Source organism: Hylobates moloch, unplaced genomic scaffold (genome assembly GCF_009828535.3).
Source record: "Hylobates moloch isolate HMO894 unplaced genomic scaffold, HMol_V3 SCAFFOLD_11, whole genome shotgun sequence".
Lineage (NCBI taxonomy): Eukaryota > Metazoa > Chordata > Mammalia > Primates > Hylobatidae > Hylobates > Hylobates moloch.
In genome coordinates, this window is record NW_026652286.1 from 41,600,612 (window position 1) to 41,624,400 (window position 23,789).

The 23,789-nt window shown below is 45.6% G+C and overlaps 3 protein-coding genes across 5 annotated transcripts in view; 1 reads left to right on the top strand and 2 right to left on the bottom strand.

The window, feature by feature from the left end:
* The window catches only part of FHIP1B (FHF complex subunit HOOK interacting protein 1B), a 28,205-nt gene extending 17,541 nt beyond the window's left edge, over positions 1-10,664 (top strand). The window contains exons 7-12 of one of the 3 annotated variants that reach the window (XM_032166781.2): positions 2,970-3,049; positions 3,257-3,462; positions 3,869-4,648; positions 7,097-7,275; positions 7,435-7,597; positions 10,131-10,664. In XM_032166781.2, coding sequence (XP_032022672.1) covers positions 2,970-3,049; positions 3,257-3,462; positions 3,869-4,648; positions 7,097-7,275; positions 7,435-7,597; positions 10,131-10,492 — 1,770 coding nt within the window. In that variant the 3' untranslated portion in view covers positions 10,493-10,664. Of the gene's footprint in view, positions 1-2,969; positions 3,050-3,256; positions 3,463-3,868; positions 4,649-7,096; positions 7,299-7,434; positions 7,598-10,130 lie in introns of those variants that run through there. The other 2 variants (XM_032166782.2, XM_058446378.1) reach the window with 2 other exon arrangements.
* Positions 10,665-10,860: 196 nt separating this feature from the next.
* On the bottom strand, positions 10,861-17,715 carry CUNH11orf42 (chromosome unknown C11orf42 homolog). The gene is made up of 3 exons (XM_032166784.2): positions 16,334-17,715; positions 11,347-12,145; positions 10,861-11,084 (listed from the first exon to the last, which is right to left on the bottom strand). The coding sequence occupies exons 1-3, from the start codon at positions 16,403-16,405 to the stop codon at positions 10,954-10,956; spliced, it is 1,002 nt and encodes a 333-aa protein (XP_032022675.1). The 5' UTR covers positions 16,406-17,715; the 3' UTR covers positions 10,861-10,953.
* A 4,223-nt stretch (positions 17,716-21,938) lies between these two features.
* LOC116476597 (olfactory receptor 52W1) lies at positions 21,939-22,901 on the bottom strand. The gene has a single exon (XM_032166785.2). The coding sequence runs from the start codon at positions 22,899-22,901 to the stop codon at positions 21,939-21,941; it is 963 nt and encodes a 320-aa protein (XP_032022676.1).
* Between the last annotated feature and the right edge of the window lie 888 nt (positions 22,902-23,789).

Sequence of the window (23,789 nt, forward strand, 5' to 3'; positions counted from 1 at the left end):
TGCTGCTTTTGAACTATAACTTGGAGCACTCATCCACCCACCTATCTACTTTTGGTCTTTCCTCCTAAACATTTTTATTGAATGTTCACTGTGTGTCATACTGTTTGCTGGTGCTGGGAATACAGTGACAAATAAGGTAGACATTGTTGCTGACTTCATGGAGTTTACTTTGTAGAGAAGACAGACAAGCAAACACATTAATAAGTTGTGGTCAGGGTTATGAAAAAACTAGAGTGCTTAGAAATAATAGGGTGGTTAAGGAAGACCTCTCTGAAGAGATGACATTGAACTGAGACATAAAGATTATAAAGGAGTTAACTTACTGATCAAGTAGAAGTACAGGAAAGCAAGGGGAATAGCATGCAAAGGACATCAAATGGGGGAAGAGCTTAACATGTTTGAGGAAATGAAAGACGAGGTGTAGTGAGCAAGGGGAAGAAGGGAATGAGATAAAAATAGAGGGGTAAAATTCAGATCATGCATGACCTGGAAGACCATGGCAAGAACTTTGGATATTAACAAATAGAAATATATATAACATGGGAGTGGATAGTTTCCAAGTTATAAAGACTTAAGCCTTTCCAGGAGAATAAAGCATTAATTTTGCCATGGACTTCATGGCATTTATTTTGCCTCTGGGACCATTTTTGCTTCCTTTTTTTTTATTATAAGTTAAAGTTCCCTGGATCCATGTGTTTAAAATAGAAGTTCTTTCATCACTAAGGGCTCTAGAAAACTTCTAGATAATGAGATACTTGGTAGAGTTTCCGGTCAGTTTCCTGGATAGCTGTGTTTTGTATAGGTGCAGTTTCTGAAGCTAAGTTAGGGTGTATAAGAAATATTCCAGACTGACTGATTAAACCAGTGTTTCTAAACCAAGTGTATACTTTAGAAACATCTGTGAATCTTTGAAGATGACAACTAACAACTACAACGGATTCTGAGCTCTACCTCAGATTTCTTGAATCTTTGGGAGTAGGCTCAGGACATGTGTATTTTTAAAATTTTCCAAAAAGTAATCATGATAGATGCCTTGGGTTAAGATTTATTGGAACCAATAGGGAATAGGTATTAAAGCTTTAATTTTACAAAGATACCAAAAGTATTTTTTTCCCTCATTATGCTGAAATTAGGCCGTGATTGGCCTCACATTGTCCTGTTCATGTTTAGAGACAGTTGATTTTCTTTTTGAGGTTTTATCTGTTGTTTCTTCCTTTTGTCTTAACTTATCCTAACTTTGATTCTTACTCACTATCTTTCATTTTTTTAGTAGTTGTTTCTATTAGTCTCCCATTTGGTCCTCTGGTCTTAGGAGCCTTACATGTTCTTGGGATGTTTCTTGGTTCCTGGTTCTTGGAGGAACAGATCTCTTCTAATTTCAGGATGCCTGTGTTAAACATGTAGATGCTGTCCTTTCCACTGTGGTCCTTTCAAGCTTGATTCTTTGGCTTGACTTTGTAACTTATATAGCCTGTCTTGTGTGCCTTGAAGTGACTAATTTTGGCTAACCAGCCTGTGTTAATTTCCTATTGCTGTCATAACTGATTATCAAACCTAATGCTTAAAACAGATTTATTGTCTTACAGTTTTGTAGGTCATACATATGACATGGATCTTGCCAGGCTAAAATCAAAATTTTGGGGGGTGGGGTCTGTGTTCTTTCAGGAGGCCGTAGGAGAGGATCCATTTCCTTACTTATTTCTATTGGCAGAGTTAATTTCCTAGCAGTTGTGGAATTGAGATCTCTGTTTTCTTGCTATTTGACAACTGAAGAACATTCTCAGCCTGTAGAGCAACCAGATTCCTTGGCTCATGGCCCCCATTCATCCATAGATAATAGATATCTATGGATCTCTATTATCTGTGGATATCTAGGATAATCTCATCCAGGATAATCACGTCTACGAAGTCGTCTCTGCCATGTAAGGTGAAATATTTTTAGGGTCTGGAGATTAGGATGTGAGCATCTTTGAGGGACCACTTTTCTACCCACTTACTACTTTTCAGTGAGTCTGAATTTTTACATTGCTAGCTAAAGTGGTCATTTAGGATAGCCTCCTGAACATCCATGCTATTCAAAATGTGAGCTGCTGTCGCGTGTTTTTCTTGCTGTCTGGTGTACTTTTAATTCTCCCATGGTCATTTAGCAAATAAAGAATGCCTAAACTGTTCAGGTAGTGCCGTAGACCAAGACCCATTTGTTGTCTTCATAGAGCTCAAGGTGTCTGACACACTTGCTGTAAGGGAAGTATAGAGAAAGTGCTAGGAAGATTCAGAGAAGTGAGGGAAAGGTTACATGTGTGTTTTCTTTGCCTAGTCAGAGATGAACCAACCTTCTTCCTTTTCTAAAATAAAAGGTTTCCTCTAATCTTGACCCACCTACTTTTTCCTTTTCCTGTCAGCTGCGCTTGAGTTGTTCTTTATCCTGTCTTGTGAGAGGTACACTAGTGTTAGAGAGGTGACTCAGACTTCATGTTCGCAACCCCACCTACTTCCCAGTTGGGAATCTTCCCGGTTCCCTCTAGTTTCTTATTGGTAGGCATTCAGTTACTGTGTTGCTACAGTCCCTTCTGGCAGGCATTCAGTTAATTACCGTGTTTCTGTTGTCTCCTGTTAGTCATTCACTCAATCACAGTGTTTCTTAGAGTCTCTTCTCATGGATTTTCGTTCAAGTGTTGCTGGAGTCTGCTGACCAGGTGTATATATAGCTAGAGAGTCTATAGTAAAGTCCATTGGGTCTGAGATGCTCCATTTGTATAAATAGTAAAGTCTTGCTCACAAAGATTTTGTGATCATCTAGCTAATACTTGAATGACTTACGTGCCAGTCGTGGTACACGGGCCTCTAGGAGTTCCTCTAGGAGTGGTTGGTTGGGCCAACTTGGGGCTTGGGGGGTTCCCGTTTGGTGAATGGCTTGGAGGGCAGAGAGCTCTTATGGTGACTCCCTCCCTCCGCTCCACCCCCCCCAGCTCTGCATGGTCTCTCTGAGTCTCTTCAGGACCCTCCTGAACCTCAGCTGTGAGGATGTCCTGCTGCAGCTGGTTCTCAGGTATCTGTTGGGGCAGGGCTGAGGGATGGCTGACCCTGAAGCCTCACAGTCTTGTGCATTGCTGGGGCAATGGGCTGTACAGGGGTTGCTCATGAGTTTCCACTTGGATCCTGGCTTAACCATGCAGTCTCATTGGCCTGATGTTCTTCTAGGCCCTGTCCTTCCTTCCTGATCTACCCTGTGTCCCCTTTCTGATGTCTTTCTCAGGTATCTTGTTCCATGTAACCACGTTATGCTGAGCCAGAAGCCGGCTGTGCGTGATGTGGACCTATATGGACGAGCAGCTGACAAGTTTCTCTCCCTAATCCCACGCTGTTGTCGGCACCACGCCCCCAGCCCACCTCGTCCAGAGCATGCCTCATGGGCACGAGGTGGGCCTAGCAGAGAGACAGGGAGAAGGGAGGACATCACGGGTATGGCCTGGGTTCTGGGGGAGCATAGCAAGGAGGGGCTGGGGTGAGGGGAGGAAGGTGGCCATGAATGATATTCTGTCTTTGGGGAGGTTGATGAAGTTGTCTTGCAGGGAGGATCCTTAACATTCACCAAAGAAAATTAGTGTGGGACTTCTGGGCAAAGCTTTTCTTTTTCTTCTCTCTAGTCGTATACTCTTCCTGTTTCCATTGTTTCTTCAGTGGTGATGGTGGTGAGTGGGGGTGGTGGATGAGGATAAGGTTAATTAGGAGGTTGGAGAGTTAGCTGTCTGAATAGATTACATGTTTCTGCCTCCCCATTGTCTTCTTTCTTAGTCTCCTGAGGTGTCTTATCTCTCCTCCTGAACCTCTGTCTCCTTGATTTCTCTTATATCTTTTCCCTTTGCAGGTCCTGGAAGCCCAAGTGTGGACTCCTCTTCTGTGATGACAGTACCCCGGCCCTCCACACCATCTCGTTTGGCTCTCTTCCTGCGGCAGCAGAGCCTGGGTGGCTCTGAGTCTCCAGGCCCAGCCCCTTGCTCACCAGGGCTTTCTGCATCCCCAGCCTCCAGCCCTGGCCGACGGCCTACCCCTGCAGAGGAGCCTGGAGAGCTGGAAGACAATTACCTGGAGTACCTGCGTGAGGCACGTCGTGGTGTGGACCGCTGTGTCCGAGCCTGTCGTACCTGGTCTGCCCCCTATGATGGCGAGCGGCCCTCTCCTGAGCCCAGTCCTTTTGGCTCCCGGACTAAGAAACGCAGCCTACTGCCTGAGGAGGACAGGAACAATGTGGGGGAAGGGGAGGAGGAAGAGCTGGGGAGTAGGGGGCTGGCTGGGGGTGCAGGGGAGGGCCCTAGTCACCTGCCCCCTCCCCAGCTCAATGGAGTGCCAGGATCATGGCCTGAGGGGGCCAAGAAGGTTCGTCTGGTGCCAAAGGAGGGAGCTGGGGAACTGCTAGAGGGCACCTCCGAGGGCATGGCAGGACTAGAGGGCTTTGGGCAGGAGCTCCGGGAGCTAGAGGTGGCATTGAGCAATGGGGGAACTGGCTCAGAGTCCCCCTTAGAACCTCCACTGCCCCTTGAGGAGGAGGAGGCCTACGAGAGCTTCACCTGTCCCCCTGAGCCCCCTGGCCCCTTCCTCAGCAGCCCTTTGCGGACTCTCAACCAGCTGCCAAGCCAGCCCTTCACTGGTAAGCTACTTAGCCTAGGCCTTCCCTTCTGTGTACTCTGCATGTTCTCGACCTGTTTGTGCTGATTTCTTGGACCTCTTGGCCATGTCATTTCTGTGTACTTGCCTAGCCCCTCATCTATCCTGCTTGCATCACTTCCAGATACATGTCATGTCATACTTGTGTCCCTGTGTCTGTCTGTACGTCTTCCATGCTTGTGCTGGTTTGAGTATTGACTTATATCTGAGCCTTGTATGTGTGCCCTATGTGCATGTTCCTCCTCTTTCCCTAGTCTGGCCATTTCCTGCGATTTGTAATTAGGATATTCTGTGTTTGGTGTTTCCTGGTGAATCACAGTGATATTTCTGAACCATATGGAAGACATGTGCTGTCCTGTATGGAGAGGCACCTAAACTCTCTCTATGCCATTCCCTCCAGTTTATCTGTCTAGTATTGGGTTTTCTGTCAGCTCTCCTGGGGCCTAGGGTTAACCTTCTGGTATTTTTCTCCCTACTCAGCTCCTTCCTCCCCACCTCTTCAAAGAAGGACTTGGTTTCAAGTTTTTCCTGTTCACTTTCCTTGTACCTTCTTGGTTGCTGTGACTGTCTACTAGCAGTAAGACTGTCTTAAGCAGATAGAGTGCAATTTCTTTGAAGGCAAATGACAAAGCGTGGCCCTGAGCTCCCTGACTGAGTTCATTTGGACTCTCAAGGATGCCCTGGAGCTAGACTCGATCTGAGTGGTTGGACTAACTCCTCTTTGTTTTTGTATGAGAGCCAGCTTACCCCGCCATTCTAAACCTCAGGCCAGGAAAACCAAAAAACCAAACAAACAGAAAACAAACCCACCTCTGAGAAGCAGTGGCTAAGGCCAAGATCACAGGCCTTGGATTAGGCATACCTTAATTAGCCTCCCATCTCTGCCATAGATGCATATAAATCATTTACTACAATTATGGCACATTGTGAGAACTCAGCAAATGGTAGCTTTTCACTAGGATCTCTGGGTGCATAGCAGATTTGAGTTGACTAAGGCAAACACTCATCTTCCAGTTGTTCATAGTCAGATTGTCATGCCTTTATAAGTTCATGCCCTGACTGGGCCTGGGAGATGCTGGCCATCCTGCTCATACAGCACCAGGGCTTCTGCCATGGAGTTGTGCCAATTCCCTCTTCTTGCCTTCTACAGAAAATCGTCTTTCCATTTATTTAGCCTCTGCTCCTTTCAGCTCAGTACCACTAGGTGATAACGTGCAGGTTTTACCACAGTCTTGAAGTATTAATTGAAGCTTTTGTCTTTTTCCTTTGGTAAACTTATCTGAGCTTTTCGAATTTTTTTTTTTTTTTTTTTGCAAGAAACTTCCAGGAAATGAAAGGAATAGGACAAAATTATGGGGTATCTTAGGACTCTGTTAAGCTAGAGTTGTTTTGAAGCTAATGCTAGACATGTGCACCTGGAGTGAAAAATGTTTTAGCATCTTTTTCAGGATTCACTCCCTCCTGCCCTCCATCATTCTCCTGTCTCAATTCATAGTACAGTTCTTAGATATACTCCCTTTCCGCAAAAAAAATCCCTAATCAGAAGGACTGTGATGGTTATAGAGGCCTACTGCTGGTGATCTGGCTTAGCTGAGGTCAGTTTTCCCAGTGGATAATGCTGATCCTTTCCTTTCCGTTCTGTCCCATCAAAGAGTCTGTCCTCAGTCAATTTCTCTGCCCCTGCACTAAGCTATCCTTTTACTACATACTCTGTTTCACCATCTTGGTTCCCAGCTTCTGAAAGACAAAACTGATGTCTTCTCTGGTCCTCCAAAGGTTTTTTTCCCTAACTTAAATTAGCTCACATAGTTACTTTGTCTTTGCAACACCGTCTTCTAGCTTTCTTTCTGAGCAGGTATAGTGTTATCCTCCATCTTTTGTGGAACCTAATTCTTTTTGGGCCTAATTACTTTCTCAGCCTATTTGTTCTTCTGTTGTGCCTCTTGGGTGAATCTTTTATAAAAACAGAATATGTAATTGTAGCTTATGATTATAATTGAACAGTTAAAATTTGCCAGATCTGAGGCTAAATGCTTTATATTGATAACTCTTTGATCCTCTTCATCACCTTATGAGGTAGGTATATTTTCCTATTTTATGAACTAGGAAACTAAGGCTTGGAGAGTTTTGGCCTGTCCAAACTAGTAAAGGGCAAAGCCAATGAAACCAGATCTTTCAGACTCCAGAGCCTAAGATCTGGCTCGTCAGCTCGAATGTGTGTAAAGCTGGCATCTGGAATCTTGTGGGTCCATATGGTGTCTGCCATCTTACTTCCTCCAGAATAGGTGGCCACGGGATATTTAAACATACCCAGAGGCTGACATACAAGTACTTTTCATCTGGTGGGGGTCTCTTGTTTTGGGGAGGAATGCGTGCGATGTGCATTGTGTTCAGGCCTTGTATCCTTGTGCCCACCTCCCCCCCAACCCAGGCCCCTTCATGGCTGTGCTCTTTGCCAAACTCGAGAACATGCTGCAGAACTCCGTCTATGTCAACTTCCTGCTGACGGGGCTGGTGGCCCAGCTGGCCTGTCACCCCCAGCCCCTGCTCCGCTCTTTCCTGCTCAACACCAACATGGTCTTCCAGCCCAGTGTCAAGTCCCTGCTGCAGGTGTGCGATGCATGCATGCATGGGTGCGTCCAGGCTCCGTGGTGGGCCAGGCCCACAGCTGGAGTGACCCTGGGTGGGCTGGGAATAGGCCCAGTGGGACTAGAAAGGACTATATCAGTCTAGAGCTGCTCAGAAATGTCATGAAGGTGTGCTTCATAGGTGCTGGGCTCTGTGAAGAATAAGATTGAGAACTTTGCGGCTTCCCAGGAGGACTTCCCAGCACTGCTGTCCAAAGCCAAGAAGTACCTCATTGCCCGTGGCAAGTTGGACTGGGCTGAGGGCCCTGCAGCAGGACCTGCCCCGCGTCGTTCTGATCCCCTAGGTGAGGCCTATCCCACCACACCCGTACCTGCCCTCCCTAGATAGCCTATTAACCCAGGTTGATTGAGCTCTTATTAAGAGTGAAATGTTGTGCCAGGACCTAGTGAGTTGTAGAAAATTGAGTCTTCATGTTTGTTCTCAGGCTTCTGGTCAGAGGATAGAACATAGTTCTATCTATTAAGAGCCAGATCAGCAGTTCTAGCAAAAACTACTCTAGAATTTGGGGACAAGAAAGAGGACAGAGTAGTCTCTAGGTTGTGATATGATTATAGCTTAGTAAAGGACATGACATTTGACATGGGCCTTGAGAGATGGATAGGACTTAGGTAGGCAAAGGAGTGGGGAATCTTTTTTTTTTTTTTTTTTTTTTTTCGGGAGAGATCCTGGACTGTTTAGTTGGAGTAGGGGATTTAAAAGATGGTGGAATAATTGGTAGTAAGGCTGGAGAGATTTGGCTGGAGCTGAATTTCTCAGAGTAGAAGTTGGGATGTTTTAGGCAGTGAAAAACCACTGGAAGTTCTAAATCTGGAAGTGGAGAGATTAGTATGTTAGCTCAGATGAAGTCAAGCTAGGAGAAAAGAGTCAGGAAGCATCAGGAGGCTTCTGCTATAATGTAGATGTTACCAGGGAGGCTTGAATTAGAATAGTGGACATGGAAGGGAAGCATTTAATGAGGCAGAAATGAGAAGGAAGTGTTGGTGGAGTTTGGTGAGTGGTATAAGGAAGGAGGAAGAATTAAATATGGTTATGAAGTTTTAAATATAGACTTTTCACTTACCAAGTATCTTGAACATTTGCCATGTGTGCTGGGTATTGTCTTTGGTACAGGGAATTCAGGGAGGTACAAGATGTAATTTCTACCTTCAAAGAATGTACAATCTGGAGAGTGACTAGAGGAATGTAATAGCAGAAGGAGCAAGGTCCTAAAGGTGTTGGGAGTAATGGGATCTAGAGCAATAGAAAAGGATTAACTTTGGACAGGAAAAGGCTTTTTGTTTTTCTCCCGTTGAGGAAAATGAGCAGAGAGCAAGGAGGAACTGACATGTGCCAATGTAGTTGTGAAGTGTAAAGGAGAAAGGGATTTCACATCATTCTTTATTTACTAATCAAAGTAGAAGGCAAAATGATATGCTAAAAGCAGAGATGGAGGCTTAATGAGAAAAGTGTATAGGTTGGGAAGAGAGTACCACAAAAGTTATTGCACAGCTGTGAAGTCTCAGGTAAAGTTCTTTTGCATGATTTCTTCATGGTCTGGTATTGTGAATATTTCTTCCTTCTAGAGTTCTGGTGCTGGGGTCACTTTAGAGGGGCCAGGTAGACAAGGTACACAAGACACAATCTAAGCCTTTAAGCTCACAGGTTAGTGTATGAGGTAGAAGACATAGAAATAAATTAAGTATATTGAGTTAAGGGAAGTAAAATTGGAAGTCAGTGGAAGACAAGTCAGAGGAGGCTTCCTAGAGAAGTGGGGATAGTAAAATTTCACCTAAAATGATGAAAAAAGTAGAGAAAAGAAAATTTAGGCAGAGGGAGCTACAGGTGCATGAAAAGTGCCTGGAGGGTTCCAAGATGATATATGTGGATGCAAAAGCAAGGTGGGGTGTGGAGAGTTTGAATAGAAATTGTAGAAGGAGTGTGAATCTGATTGTGAAGGGCTCTGAATGCCAAATTTAATAGATCAGTATATCTGTGGCCAGTATTAGATGTAGGAAATGGGAATTGTTATTATGATCTAGGCCTTTATAGTAGATTTGGATCCAGACCCAGAAATCTAGGCAGAATGTTAGAGTCAAGAGGACATTGTTTTGAATGGCTCACTTGAGCCTAAGCTGACTTGAAATTGGCCGCAACCAGTGGGAGAGAGGCTTTGGTGCAGGACAGGGACTGGTGAATGGTGAACTGGTGAATGGTGAAGAGCAGATCTTGGAGGGACAGTAGAGTATGACAGAAGTGAAATTGTCACTGAAGTATAATTGCATATATAGCCCCTGTGGATGTTGTAGGAGCAGAGGATGTGGGTTGGGTGTTATAGATAGGCTGAGGAATAGGGAAGTGGTTGACTAGTTCGGAAGGGTTATGGGAAGCATGAAATCAGGGCATGCTATAGACAGAGGAGAAATAGCTTGGTGGTGGTAGATTAGTGATTGGAAATAGGAGAATTCGTCAGGGTGAGAGGGCATGGAGAAGGAATGGATCTTAACTGGGAATGAAGTGGCTAAAGTGTTGACTGATTAAGACTGAGAAGGATGGTTGGCTGGGTGGGGAGGCGGGATAGAGGGAAAAAGGCTGGGCAGGCAGTATTTTTGGTGTTAGAGTGAGAAAGAACTCCTCACTCTAGTCCTCAGAGTCAACTTCAGGGATGGGACAGGCAATGGTACCTGAGGTTCATTTCTGGTCCATTTTGTCCTTTTTTCCATTTCCTCAGAACCCTAAAGGAGAAGTCCAAGAACCTAGGGGGTGGGGGAATCTCCCCTCTCAGTCCAAGGGAGGTTCCCTGATCCCAGCACCTTCATGATACCCCTGTTTATTCCCAGTGAAGAGCCGGAGGCCATCCTTGGGAGAGTTACTCCTGCGGCATGCACACAGTCCAACCAGGGCCCGGCAGGCGGCACAATTGGTCCTTCAGCCTGGGCGAGACGGAGCAGGACTTGGCCTAAGTGGGGGCTCCCCTGGGGCTTCAACTCCAGTTCTGCCCACCCGGGGCGGGGCCCCTGAACGCCAAGGTGAGGCTCTTCGAGTCAAGAATGCTGTCTACTGTGCAGTCATTTTCCCTGAATTTCTCAAGGAGTTGGCTGCCATCTCCCAGGCTCATGCTGTCACCTCACCTTTCTTGTTGGAGACTTCAGAGGAAGGATCTGGCCCTCTCATCTCAGGCTGTGGGCCCCTCAATCCTTAACTTTCTTCCATGGACAATCAGGGCCATGGGTGGCCCGGGCTGGGGCTAGGGCACAGGCTCCTTTTTATGTTTGGAGGCAGTGGCAAAAGGACTTTTTAATTTATTTCAGATGAATGTTTTATGGAGAACTTGTTGCAATATGTATAAAAGGGAAATCTCTATTCTGTGCTCATTTTTCTTTCCCATTATTTTTCTGTGGGGCTGGGGCCCCAGAAGAGGTTGTACATAGTGGGGGAGGTGGTCAGAAGTATTTTCTCTTTGGTTAGGACATTGCTGCCAAGGTTTCAAGGTACCCCTTGTGCCCTTAGAGGGTGAAGGGACTCTTCCCTCTTCTCTGGATCCCAGAAGGAATAAGCAGCATGGGCCCATGGTTTGGGGGAGCAGCAGCTGAAGTTTATTAGAGACCAGTACCCCTATGCCAGATCTTGGGGGCTTTGCCCCCGGAATCTTTTGCTTCAGCTTCAGTTGTCACTGTCGAACTCCGAGGATAGACCCTGCAGCAGGGGCAGGGACATGGAGTGCCCGTTGGGGTCCCTGGGGCCCCCACCGTGGGCTCCTGGTGGAGGGCTGCAGGGGCTGAAGAGCCAGTTCTCTGCCAGGGTTGGGGATGGTCACAGCTTGACTCATGGCTGGTCTTTTTCCTCCCTAGCATTCCCTCTGGTCCTCTGTGCCATCCCAATCCCCTTACTAGGGCCTCCTCATTCCATCTCACCCTCCCCGGGCTCCCTCATTCCATCTCTTTCACCAGAGCCCTGTGCTGAGTAATGGATTCGCCACATACTTAATTCTCATGCCTTCTACCTCCTTCACTTTGCCCCTCCCATCCATCTCATCATCATTTCCCCTAGTAATACCTGACAGTATGTGGGGCCCCCTCCAGAAGGGGTTTCGGCCCTTGTAGGAGAATCTGGTGGGTTTGCCCTCTGGCCCTTCCTGGGGAGGTGGCGTAGGTGGGGCTGGGACAGGTTGGGGCACATCAGCAGCTTCAGTTGTATCAGCAGGTGCTGATGTGGGGGCCAGAGGTGGCATGATGCTGAGGTTGGGTCTGACCCAGTTGGCCCCATGGGGCAATGGGTCTTTAGTCAGAGGCTTCTGTGGTCCCAGCACGCCCTTAGACTGCAGTGAAAACTTGAGGCAGGAGAAGGCAACAGGTAATGACCGAAGTAGCCGGAGGAGCTGGGGCTCACGGGCTGTAGGCATCAGCCCCAGCTGCAGCCAGGAACAAGAGAAGACCTGGTAGATGACATAGATGCTGTGGGTGCTTCGGAGCCAGGGAAGAGTCTGCTGTAGGCTCACCTGCCCTGGTGGCAGCAACAGGAAGGCAACCTTCTTGCGCAGGCCACCCATATGTAGGCGGATCTTGCAGGGCTGTCCATCCAACATTCGCATCTCTTCATAGGCTATCTCTTCTCGGCCATTTGGTGAGTATTCCCGAGTGCAGTGGGCGAAGGCACCCTCAGATCCTGCCTGCTCCAGGAGGCTTGGTAGTGGCCCCACTGGTTTCAGTGCCCTCCGGCCCTGCCGACCTGGCAAAGCCAGGCGGGTATGGGCTGGGCGGGACTGTTTTACCAGCACACCCAGTAGATCATAGCAGACTGCATCTGACAGGAAAGGTACTGGTACTGCATTGGGCCCAAAGTGCTCCTCGATGACCTGCAGGTGGCCAGTTTATAGGTCAGGGACTTAGGGTCAGAAGTTAACTGGTTGCCTACTTTAAATTGACCCCCAGGTTCACTGTTCAGTTACATCTCTATAATGTGTTCAGATTTATGCTTTCTGCTTATCTCCCAGCTCTCCTGCAGCAAAACCTTGAATGTCTACATGTCAAACTATCTAGGTACTGGGAAAACATAAAAGAATGAGACTTTGTCTTTGTCCTAATATAATTTAGTCTACTGGAGAACACAAAAATGTAAACAGTCTGCTATGTAAAATATTAATAGAGAGCAAGGTTTGAAGGAGACAAGAAGTGATTGAACAATCTTTACCTTTCATGGAGGATCAAGGAAGGTTTCTAGATGGTGATACTTGAGTTTTGAAGGAATTATCTAGGTAGGAGAATGGTCAATTCAGGTATAAGAGTCAGTCGGTGAAAACAAGGGGGGCACATTTAGGAACACATAATTTTATATTGCTTGTATGTATGGTATGAGGAGGGAAAGGCACATAGGAACTAGATTATGAAAGGCGTGTATGTATGTCAAGTGAACTTTGTTCTGAAGGCAGAGGGAAGCTGCTTGAAGGGCTCTGGGTAGGAGGAACAGGATCAAATAGGTGTTTTCGAAAGCTAAGTTTTTTTTTTTCTTTTTTGAGTCGAGTCTCCTTTGTCGCCTAGGCTGGAGTGCAGTGGTGCGATTTCAGCTAACTGAAACCTCTGCCTCCTGGGTTCAAGTGATTGTCCTGGCTCAGCCTCCCAAGTAGCTGGAACTACAGGCACCCACCACCACACCTGGCTAGTTTTTTGTATTTTTAGTAGAGATGGGGTTTCACTCTGTTGCCCAGGCTGGTTTTGAACTGAGCTCAGGCAGTCCGCCTGCCTCGGCCTCCCAAAGTGTTGAGATTACAGATATGAACCACCGCGCCTGGCCAGGAAGCTAATTTTTAATAGGAAGGCATAAAATAAGGGGCGATAGATCAGCTAAGAGTATTGCGATACTCCAGGCAAGGTAAATAAGGTCCTGAACTAAAATAGTGGGGGAAGATATTAGAGATTTTTAGGTTATAGAATTAGTAGAACTTGGTCACTTAGGAGGTAGGGAAAAAAGAATCCTTGGCCATGCACGCTGGCTCATGCCTATAATCCCAGCACTTTGGGAGGCCAAGACGGGTGGATCACCTGAGGTCAGGAGTTGGAGACAATCCTGACCAACATGGTGAAACCCTGTCTCTACTAAAAACAGAAAAATTAGCCAGGCATGGTGGCACATGCCTGTAATCCCAGCTACTCATGATACTGAGGCAGGAGAATTGCTTGAACCTGGGAAGCGGAGGTTGCAGTGAGCCGAGATGGCACCACTGCACTCAACAGAGTCTCAAGAAAAAGAGAAAAGAATCTTCAAGGATTCTTCTTAGGTGACTGGTTACATGGGTGATGTCTTTAATCAATAGTAGGTTACACAGAAATAGATTTGGAATGTCCATTCTTATACCATATCTCTTACCTCATAGTATATACCTTCTGCCCTAGCTGCAAGGGGTAGTTCTTGTAGGGAATTTGAGGCCTCATCTTTATAATGTTAGTTACAGTATGCTTTCAGGGATTTTAGTTAATCTTATGTGTATGTGTGTGTGTTTTTTTGTTTGTTTTTTGTTTGTTTGTTTGTTTTGTCATGGCCTTTTTGGGGTTGGTAACCCTGGAAAGTTTATTTCATGACTAATTGGGAAACATATAAGAGCCTCTCTAGTAATTGTACTTAAGTATGGTTTCAACCCATTCAGGATTTTGTGGCTGACGTTTCTGGTTCTCTGCTCTACTAGGGAGCAAGGGCACACAGAATTTCCTCTTTGGGCATCTCTTATATTTGAGCCCAGTGCTTACAGTGCTGTACTCTACTCCCTACCTCCAGGCCCAAATTTCGCATGTCTATGCCCCTACTGATGGCATTGCCCTCTTTGTTGGCGTTCTGGTAGAATTCACCAGTGGCTCCATAAGGCTGATCTGCTTTTTCTACAAAGCTGTTTTGGAAGTACTGCCTCCTAGCGTAAGAGGAAGGTAGCTAACTATGGAGTTGCATCTGCACCTTGGATAAGCTGAGGTAGCTTGTAGACTACTGTCTTGTCACCTGGCTGAAGGAATAACTGATGTTCTTTTGTGGTCTGCATGGGACAGTTTCCCATTATTCCTTCTCCTTTGCTTCACTGGAACACTTCCTTTTGGGTGGGGCTCTGAGAAGGACCAGTTGGGTTTCCAGGGGAGAGTGCAGAACACTGGTGGGTTGACATTTTTGGATGCAATGCTCTACCCCATGACCATGAAATCAGGCACCAAGCATGACATCAGAATCTCACCCTAACTGCTCCTTTGGTGTCAAGGATCCTGCACAAATAAGACAAATGGGAGTGTCTCTAGAAGAGGCCCCTCTGATAGGAGTGTGACATTTAAAATACCTGGTGCTTATTATCCAAGTTTCTGCTAAAAGGGTGAATCTCTGATTTAGCTGGAGGCTCTTTATTCCCCGTATGCTCTTCCTATATGCTGACAGGCATTAAGTTGCCTAATTCTAACCCTCCTTAACCTCGACAGCCCCAGTGGTTATCCTAAAATAGGAAAAATAAGGAGCTTGGTTCTTTGTTAGGGAGAGTGTGTTCTTGGTAGAATCACTATTTAAGACTACTATATGCTCCTACTGAACTTCTGCTTCTGGATAGAAATTATATGGACCTTAGACCCACACATTTAGGTTTTCCAGGGGCATCCCAGGAAAGTGATGGTGGAATATTGTTTTCCTATATGTCTCTTGGTTGCTTCGAATTCTGAATGTGGAGCTCTTGAGCCACATTCTCTTTAGCCAAATGTTTTACCATATGTTCAGTAAACTGTCAGTGGTTTTGGACACAGGAAACCAGGTCACTTAAAGGTGACCTAATCCTTGAATTTGCCCCGTAATGCCAGTGATTTATCCTGCATATCTCTACCCCGATTTTCCTGACAATTTTCAATTTAAATAGGATAGTGAGTTTTTCTGATACTCAGAGATGGCATAGCTTTCTAATAGTGGGAGACTCTGTTTATTTTCAGTCTAATTCTGCTTGATCTAGTCCAGGACCAACCTTCTATACTGCTGAAACCGGTTGCTCTAATACTTGGGAAGACCTTGAGCTCTCCTCTTTTTGCTTCCCTGGGAAGCTGGCCTTTGTGGTAAGCAGCTACCGTATTTGGAATGGAAGCAGCGTGCCATTAAATCTTCTTTGAGTGTGGTAGGCACTGCTTTAAGATTTTTTTTTTTTTTTTAAGCCTGGTCGGCTGACTTCTATGAATGTTTCAAATTCACCTTCCTTCAAATCTCACAGTCAGAATCTGGTTCTAAATTCTCTGATCTGAAATTTCCAGTCTGCAGCTGAAAAGTGATTTGGTAGGATTTGTTGGATATCTGCAACCCAGATACAGCTGAGATTGTCCTGCTCCTTAAAATATATAAATTTGCCTCGAAATCCAGATTTCTTATTTTGTGGAAGTTAAGGTGGAGGAGATCTGTGAAAGAGTTTCAGATAAAGTTCAGATTCTATAGGAAGCTGGTTCTACAGGAAGTCCAGGTTCTAAAGGAAGTCCAGGTTCTAAGACTAGCCCCTATAACTCTTTGGCTTTATTTTTACCACTGCTTCTTTGAACTCTGCTCTAGAAGATTATCAGGAGTTCTCAAATATGAGTTGTTCTTTTTCCTCTCCTCGTTTTTACAAATGCTTTACGTTTAATTACCGTCAAATTACTGTGCAGTCACCACCCCCCTGCTCATTAATTCAGATATTTATTAAGCACTTTTTATGTCAGGTTCTCCTCTCCCTCTTTGTGTGAATAACTCCTGCTTGCCTAGCTAGAATGTCACTCTTTCCAGGAAGCCTTCCTGATCTCCTGTCTCACCCCTGACTTAGCGTGTCTCCTCTTTGCTCATAATTCCCTATATGTTGCTTTTCAGTGAACCTTTTTTACTGTTTTTGCAGTTGTCATTAAATGGGGCAGTTCGTGCCAATAACTTTACTGCAGTGCCTGGCACATGTGGAAGCACTGAGTAAATGTTGGTTATTATTGTTTCCAGACTTCCCACCCCATCCTACTCTCAAGCTGCTCAGACCCATGCAGGTCACACTTCGTTACTTCCTCTTTAGCCTCCTTACTTTACCTACCTTATCCTTGATGAGGGTCCAGGTGGTATCAGCTTCATCCAGTGTCAGCAGATTGGGAGTACCCACCAACATGGTGGGGTGTGGGAGGGATTGGGCAGGGAAGTGGCTGCTACAGGAACCCCAGGCGGCCCAGGGAGGTGAGACCTGAGGTCTTGGGCCCTAAGCCACTGCATGACATCATAGAGGTCCTGCTAGATAATTGTGCCTTGGATAGGGGAGGGACAGTGACTTTCCTAGCTTCACTGCAGCCTGTAATTCATACTCTTGAGTCACCTATCCATCCTTCTGCATTAGGGGAAGAAAATGCAGGTGTCTGTTAGGGTGTGTTTGTATATGTGTATGTGTTTGTGTAGTTCTTGGTCTGAGTTCGTCAAGGAAACAGGATCAGGCCTCTCCTCCCTTCAGCAGCATCTCTGAAGCAATTTACTGTCTTAGCTGCAGATGCTTCTCTGTGAGGTTGGATTGGGGTCCTAAAGGACATGGGAGAAGTACAATCATGAGCCACATAACAATGTTTTGGAAGATGATATGTGACTGACAGTGGTCTGACACTGTAAGAGGATAATGCCATGTTTTTACTTTACTTTTTCCATGTTTAGGTATGTTTTGATACACAAATACCATTGTGTTACAATTTCTTGTAGTATTCACTACAGTAACATGCTGTACAGATTTGTAGCCCAAAAGCAATAGGCTATACCTCAGAGCCTAGCTGTGTAGTAGGCTATACCATCTAGGTTTGTGTAAGTACACTCTATGATATTTGCTCAGTGATAAAATTGCCTAAGGATGCATTTCTCAGAACATACCCTGTTGTTAAGCAATGCATGACTATATAGATCAGGGCTTATACTGAGAACCAAGCAGTGGTTCCCAACCTTGGCTGCACTTTGGACTTTCCTGGGAGCTTAAAAATAACTGGTGCTTGGATCAATTACTGGTGCCAGAGATTCTGATTTAATTGGTCTGGGGTGTGCCTGGGCCTCACAATTTCTAAAAGTTCTTCAGGCAATTTTATTGCATAACTTAGGTTGAAAACCATTATTAATGGGTGGGTTACAATTGCAATGAAAACCAGGTGTGTGTAGGAGGTTTCTGTGCTGAGCAGTGTGACAATGTGGAGGGTAAGAATATAATTGGGATAATGTTGCCTTAGTAACGAGAGAATTTTCAGGAAGCCAGAATTACCCAGGTAAGTTTGAGGAAAAATTTCTTCATGCTCCACTCCCTGTCCTAGTCTGATTTGTGCCTAGTAGCTAGATAAGAGCTGGAATATTAGCTATGTGTTATCTCCTTTGCATCTTTGTCCAGAGATCTCAACTGTGTTTTGCTAAAGAAGAACCATTCTAGAGAGCCTTTCCTATAGTTAACTTTTCTACTCCGTACCTTATCTGTTCAAGGAGTCCTTTCTCTGAGTCCCTTTGGAGAGTCTCTTTTGTGCCCAGGAAGACCTCTTGTGTGTAGGAGGTATCCTTCCCTAGCCCAGCCCAGCATAGCTCTGTAGAGCAGTCCCACAAAGTTGGCTGTCATCTGAGCTGGCTGAGGTGGTATGAGTGGGGGCATAGGCAAAGATCCTGCAGTGGTGAGAAAGAGTGTTAGGAAAGTTTTCCTAAAGGGGATGTAACTGGCCTCGGGAGGGCAGGTGTCCTTAGATAGAGCTATGGATATGGGTGCTGGGTCTTTGAGCAAAGGTTTTATAGTGGGTGTGGTCCTATTTTCCAAGAGAGGAGTTAATATCAAATATTTCCAGGAGAGGAGTTATACCAAATATTAATGTTGAGCTCTTTTGTGCTAGGGGCTGTGCCAAATACTTTGAATTCATTATATTAGTTAATCCATTTGGTATCCTCTTGAAGTAGTTACTACTATTATCTCATTTTACAAGCAAAGAAACAGGCTTAGAGAGGTTAAATAATTACTTCAAATCATATGGTGAGTTTATAGAGGATCTAGGATTTAGGTAAAAGTCTGCTTGACTGAACCTTTAACCAACACATTCCTTTGGCTCACTTTAGTGTATGGTGGGAGGAGTGTCTGCCAGATGGAAAGTACCAAGTGGTTTAATGAAAAGGAAATGGGCAGGATAAGAGAGGAGCCACGATGGGCCAAATCAGAAACCCCAAGTTTCTTATTAAGACAAGTGAAACCAAATTCCTGCCTTTAGCACATTTTGATTATGGTTGACAAAAAGAGGTCACCTGGTGTAGTATAGCTGCACCTCTGTTCTCTCCAGGAAAGAATTCTGAGTGAGGCAGGTGGATATAGAGCAAGAGAGAGACATACACAAGGACAAGAGACATAGATATGGGATAAAACTGACAAATGGTACAAGGAGACAGATGCAGTGGTACAGAGACAATGAGAGTGACTGATAGGGAATGGTGTACATCCAGATCCCGAGGGGATTCCATAATGAGAAGGGGAGGGATGAGGTAGGTGCAGGGATGGTGGATTGTGGTGACTTTACCACTATGCAGTCTACGCATATAACAAAATTGCACTTGTGCCCTTTGAATTTATACAAAAAAAAAAAAAAAGGACGAGGAGGATCTCTTTAGGACTTTTGGGAGAGGGGCTCAGAGGGGAAATTGTGACTGAAAACTTCTGACTGATTACTCCTCAGTTAGAAGCCCGTACATTCTTCTGCTGCCTGATTATCATGATTCCCTAGGATCCCTAAATTCCCTACTGATCTACCCCAACACTAAGTAAGTCGGTCTTTCCTTTTGACTCAGAGAGAGACTGACCCTAAAAGTTACTGAAGGAAAATGGATGACAACTGGGTCCTGGATGGAGATGATGAGCCTAAGGGCTGGGCTCTTTGGGCCATATCCTGCTTATAGGATTTGCCTCTGGTGTGGCATGAGAGACAGGGTATCTTAGGGTGATCTGAATGGAGAGCATGAGGGAAATAAAGAGATGGATCTTTTTATCCAGAGAACATGTTCTCAGTATGAACCTGTAGGGCAGTATAGAATAGTATTGACAACAAAGACTTTAGAGTGATAAAGAGCCCTAGCAAGTCTCTTCACGTCTCTCAGACTTCAAGGATAATCACACAGACCCCTCATACCTTATTTGAAACTTTTAGGGACAGATAGTTTGGAATTCAGTTTTTTTCAGATTATAGAAAAGGAATATAATATATATATATATCATATATTAAGGAATACCCCAGTGGGATTCAGGACAGTGCCCTATAATCAAACACATCAACATTTCTATTTGATGTATGAATATTTACACTAAATAAATAAAGATTATAAATAGGGTCATGATGGTTGAGGTGTCAGGTTTTGGGCCAAAGTTATAAAAAATATTGTTTCATCAGAGTTTTATTTTGGAATTATGGATGAGGGATTGTGGGGTTATAATTAATTCTCAGGTTGTCATGAAGAATGAGAGTGTGTAAAGCTCTTGAAACATGTCGTATGGTAGGTATGTATGCAATCTCAATTTGGAACAAGATAAAAATGTCCAAGGGAGTGGATTTTTAGCTTGAAGGAAGAAAGTTGCTACAGTGGACAACGTACAACTCTGGAACCAGCTACCTTGAAAAGTTGTGCACAACCAGGGGTTGAAGGTGCCTTAGAAGAGAGTCTTCCTGTGGTGGGAGGGTGACAGAATTCATTGTTTATGAACGTTGGCTGCAGATGATTTCCCTTTCATGTATCAGAGGGGAAAGGCAAAAAATGGTATACCTGTATGTATGTGAGACACAGGATTATCACACATATATTTATAATCAATAAATATTTTACTGCATATATGCTTGTTCACATCTCAATTATTTTCTTAGGATAGATTTATTAAGGGAGAACTTACTTATTTTTGAGACAGGGTCTCACTGTCACCAGGCTGGAGTGCAGTGGTGTGATCACAGCTCACTGCAATAAAGGGGAATTTAGAGTAAGAGAAGGATATGAACATCTTCAAGACTTGTGACTCATTAGGATTAGAATTGTGTCACAGTTATCTGCAAAATCATTGCTTGGAGGCCATTTAGACTTAGAACCTCATGAAAAAAATTAGTCTTGAGAATGAATGAGCCCACACTTAGGTTGACTGTAGATTTCCTCTGTATCTACTTGTATGCAGTGTGATGATGCCTCTGAAAATCATACAGAGCTTCTGGGCTCTTGAGTGCCTGTTATTGATGACCTGCTAAGACCCAGTGTGGCACTGGAGATGGCATCATCTGCTTTTTCTGATCTGCAGCCTCCTTATCTGTGTCGTGTTCCGTGGTCCAGCTTGGTCCAGCTATCTGTGCTGAGTGGACTGGGTTGCTCCTGGCTTCAGGTTTTCATGGTCCAGCTTGGTCCAGCTATCTGTGCTGAGTGGACTGGGTTGCTCCTGGCTTCAGGTTTTCATGGTCCAGCTTGGTCCAGCTATCTGTGCTGAGTGGACTGGGTTGCTCCTGGCTTCATGGCTAACTCCAATACCTTGGTTATGATCGTTTTCCCGGAGAGCTTGGGTTTGCCTTTGCAGTCTGCAGATTTTTCTGATCTCATAATGGTGACTCCCTGCCTTCTGTCAGATTATACTTCTTCTGAACTCCATGATGGTATTAAAGACCTTTTGTTATGTAATGTCCCTTCCAGTGTGGTATCTTAGCTGAAAATGAATCCCCTGTTGGGCAACACCACCACACTTCCTGTTCTTGCTGCCCTGGCAGTTACAGAAGTGTGAAATGTTTCATTTCATCATATTGCACTAACATCATGTGCTTCTAATGATGTTGGCTAAGACAAATGGGGGTGCCAATGGGGATTTTATTTGGGAATTGTACTTTCTTGTTGAGGGTGCACGAAAGGGCAGATTGACAAGAAACCATAGTAATTCAGCCTCAGACAATCAGATGATGTGGCTGCAGTGATTTTCTGGGATATCAACATTTCTTTCAGTGTACCCCTGACCTCTGCAGCTGCAGCCACAGGGGAAGAAATAGCTGTTAATTTGGGGGGCTTTGGTGGGAGTTGGGGGAAGGAGGAATAGTAATTCCACGAGACCAAAAGAGGATTCTTTGAATTTGAAGTGGCCAAATTGGTACCACAGGGCACATTATTTAGATTATCAGAAGGTGGGAGATGAGCCTGTATAACTCGTTTCCTGAGGGCAGTCTGAAAACAGAATCTGGCTCCAGGAGTAGAGAGGGCTGTGATTTCAGACAGGTACCCGAACACTTGACTCCAGGGACAGCACCACCATCTGCAGCAGTGGCAAGCACTTCCCTTAAGTTTGGGATCTATAGAGGAGCTTTTGCCGGGGAACATGGGCAGACTTAGGTTGAAATAATGGAAGTGGGGAGCAGGAAAGGGAGTTAAGTTAGATCTTGTTTATTATGATCCTTCACTAATTTTTCCTGCTTGGTAGTGTAACCCCCTGACCTCTACCTCCTGCCTCCTCCCAAGCAGAATACATGTTTAAGTCAAAGTCTACAGATGCCAGTGTTGCAAATAGTAGGGACTCCACAGCAAGTACCTGTTAAATGATGATAACAGTCATATGCAGACAGTGGGATGAAGATAACATAATCCACACCCCCAGACTCCCGTCCGATTGTCCCTTCACCTCCACTCTTAGGCTCCATTGTTACCACTGGACATTACAACGGGCTTTTTCTGAATGTGAGGGTTTCCAGGAGTCGGTCCCTGATCTGCTTGGTGTGGGCCCCATAGATGAGGGGGTTGAGGGCAGGTGGCAGCAGCAAGTAGATGTTGGAGAGAAGGATGTGCACAGGCTTTGGGACAGTGTGATGACCAAAGCGGTGTGTGAGGTAGGAGAAGAGACCAGGTATGTAGAAGGCCAGAATGACACAGATGTGAGAACTGCATGTACCAAAGGCCTTGGCACGGGCCTCCCGGGTAGGCAGCTGCAGCACAGCATGGGCAATGAGTCCATAGGAGCCAGTGATACCCAGAATATCCATACATGAGATGGCCAGTGAAAGTGCCAGACCATATAAGTTGTTGGCCCGTGTGTTACCCACCACCAATTCTACCACCGCCATGTGTGCACAATAGGTATGGCCTATGGTCTTGGCTTGGAAGTGCTCAAACTTTGCCACCAGCAGTGGGAAAGGTACAACAATAGCCACAGCTTTCAGTGCCAGTGCCAAGGCTGCATAACCCACATGGGCTTTGGTGACCAGGACAGGGTAGTGCAGTGGACGCCCTATTGCCGCAGCACGATCATAGGCCATGGCCAAAAGCACACCTGATTCCATGGGAGTCAGTGCATGTACAAAGAACATCTGGACCAGGCACACAGCATATAGCACAGATCGGGGCCCAAGCCACAGCACAGCCAGCAACCCTGGGGCTATAGATGTGGCTAAGCCCAGGTCTGTGGCTGCCAGCATGGCCAAGAGTAGAAACATGGGCTGGTGCAGTGTGGAGTCTATCCACACCACTGCCAACAGTGCTCCATTGCCCAGCAGGGCCAGCAGATAAATGGGCCCAAAGACCAGTGTCAGCCAAGTCTGGGCACTTCCTAGCCCTGGAAAGCCAGTCAATATGAAGAAGGTTGGGTGTAGGAAGGTGGAATTGAGTTGTAGAGTTTCTGCCATTCTGTGGTGGGCACAACTTGAGGGCTCATGGGGGCATGACTCCTGCCATGAAAGACAAGGGGAGGGATTTTGGGGGTGTCACAGTGGCACAAACCCATCCATGGCATATGTGTAGGAGTAGTGCAGGGCTGGGAGGATCACAGGGTTATAACTTTTGGTTTAGGGGGGTTTGGATGGATAATTAAGGTCGCAATTCTAGCTAAGATAGGAGAATCCTTCGCTCCTAAAAGTCTATGTATTGTAGTAAGAGGAAGGGGTAGTGAGGAAGAGGCTGCCTGCTGCAATGGTTGGTATAGATAGCCTGAGAGAGCCTTCTAATTGGATGTCAGCAGAGGGTGGAGTGGGGATGAATACTTTTCTTCCTCAGGGTCCAAATAGAGTCAGTCTCAGTCTCTATATGAGAAGAAAGCCAGTGCTGGGGGCAGGGTGGGGAATCAGGCTTCTGGCTGTCCTGTCCCTGCCTGTGTATCCTTGGGCAAGACCTCTGGACCTCAGCTTCTTCAGCTGTATAGGGCTGGTGGGTACAGTGATATTAAGGTTTGCCCAGCTCTGAGCAATTGCCCATTCTTGGCACCAACCATCCAGGAAGAGAGGAGGCAGAGTAGAAAGAAAGGGAGAAACCGTAGTGGGAGGCAGATGGAATCTGGAGTGAATCTGGGAGCTTGGTGTGTCAAGGGGAAACTTGCTGGGTTTTTGGGGTGCAGGGTGCTTACGTTCTGAACTTGATGCTGAACACCAGCTGGAGAGTTGAAGTTGGGGCTAGGGAGCAACAGAGAGAGAGATGGCAGTATGAAATAGGACTTTTCTTCTCCATTTCCTTTCCTTCTTCACATACAAAAGAGGGTCCCACTAGAGTCTTATTCCTGGCATGCCAGAGGGAGTGGAGGT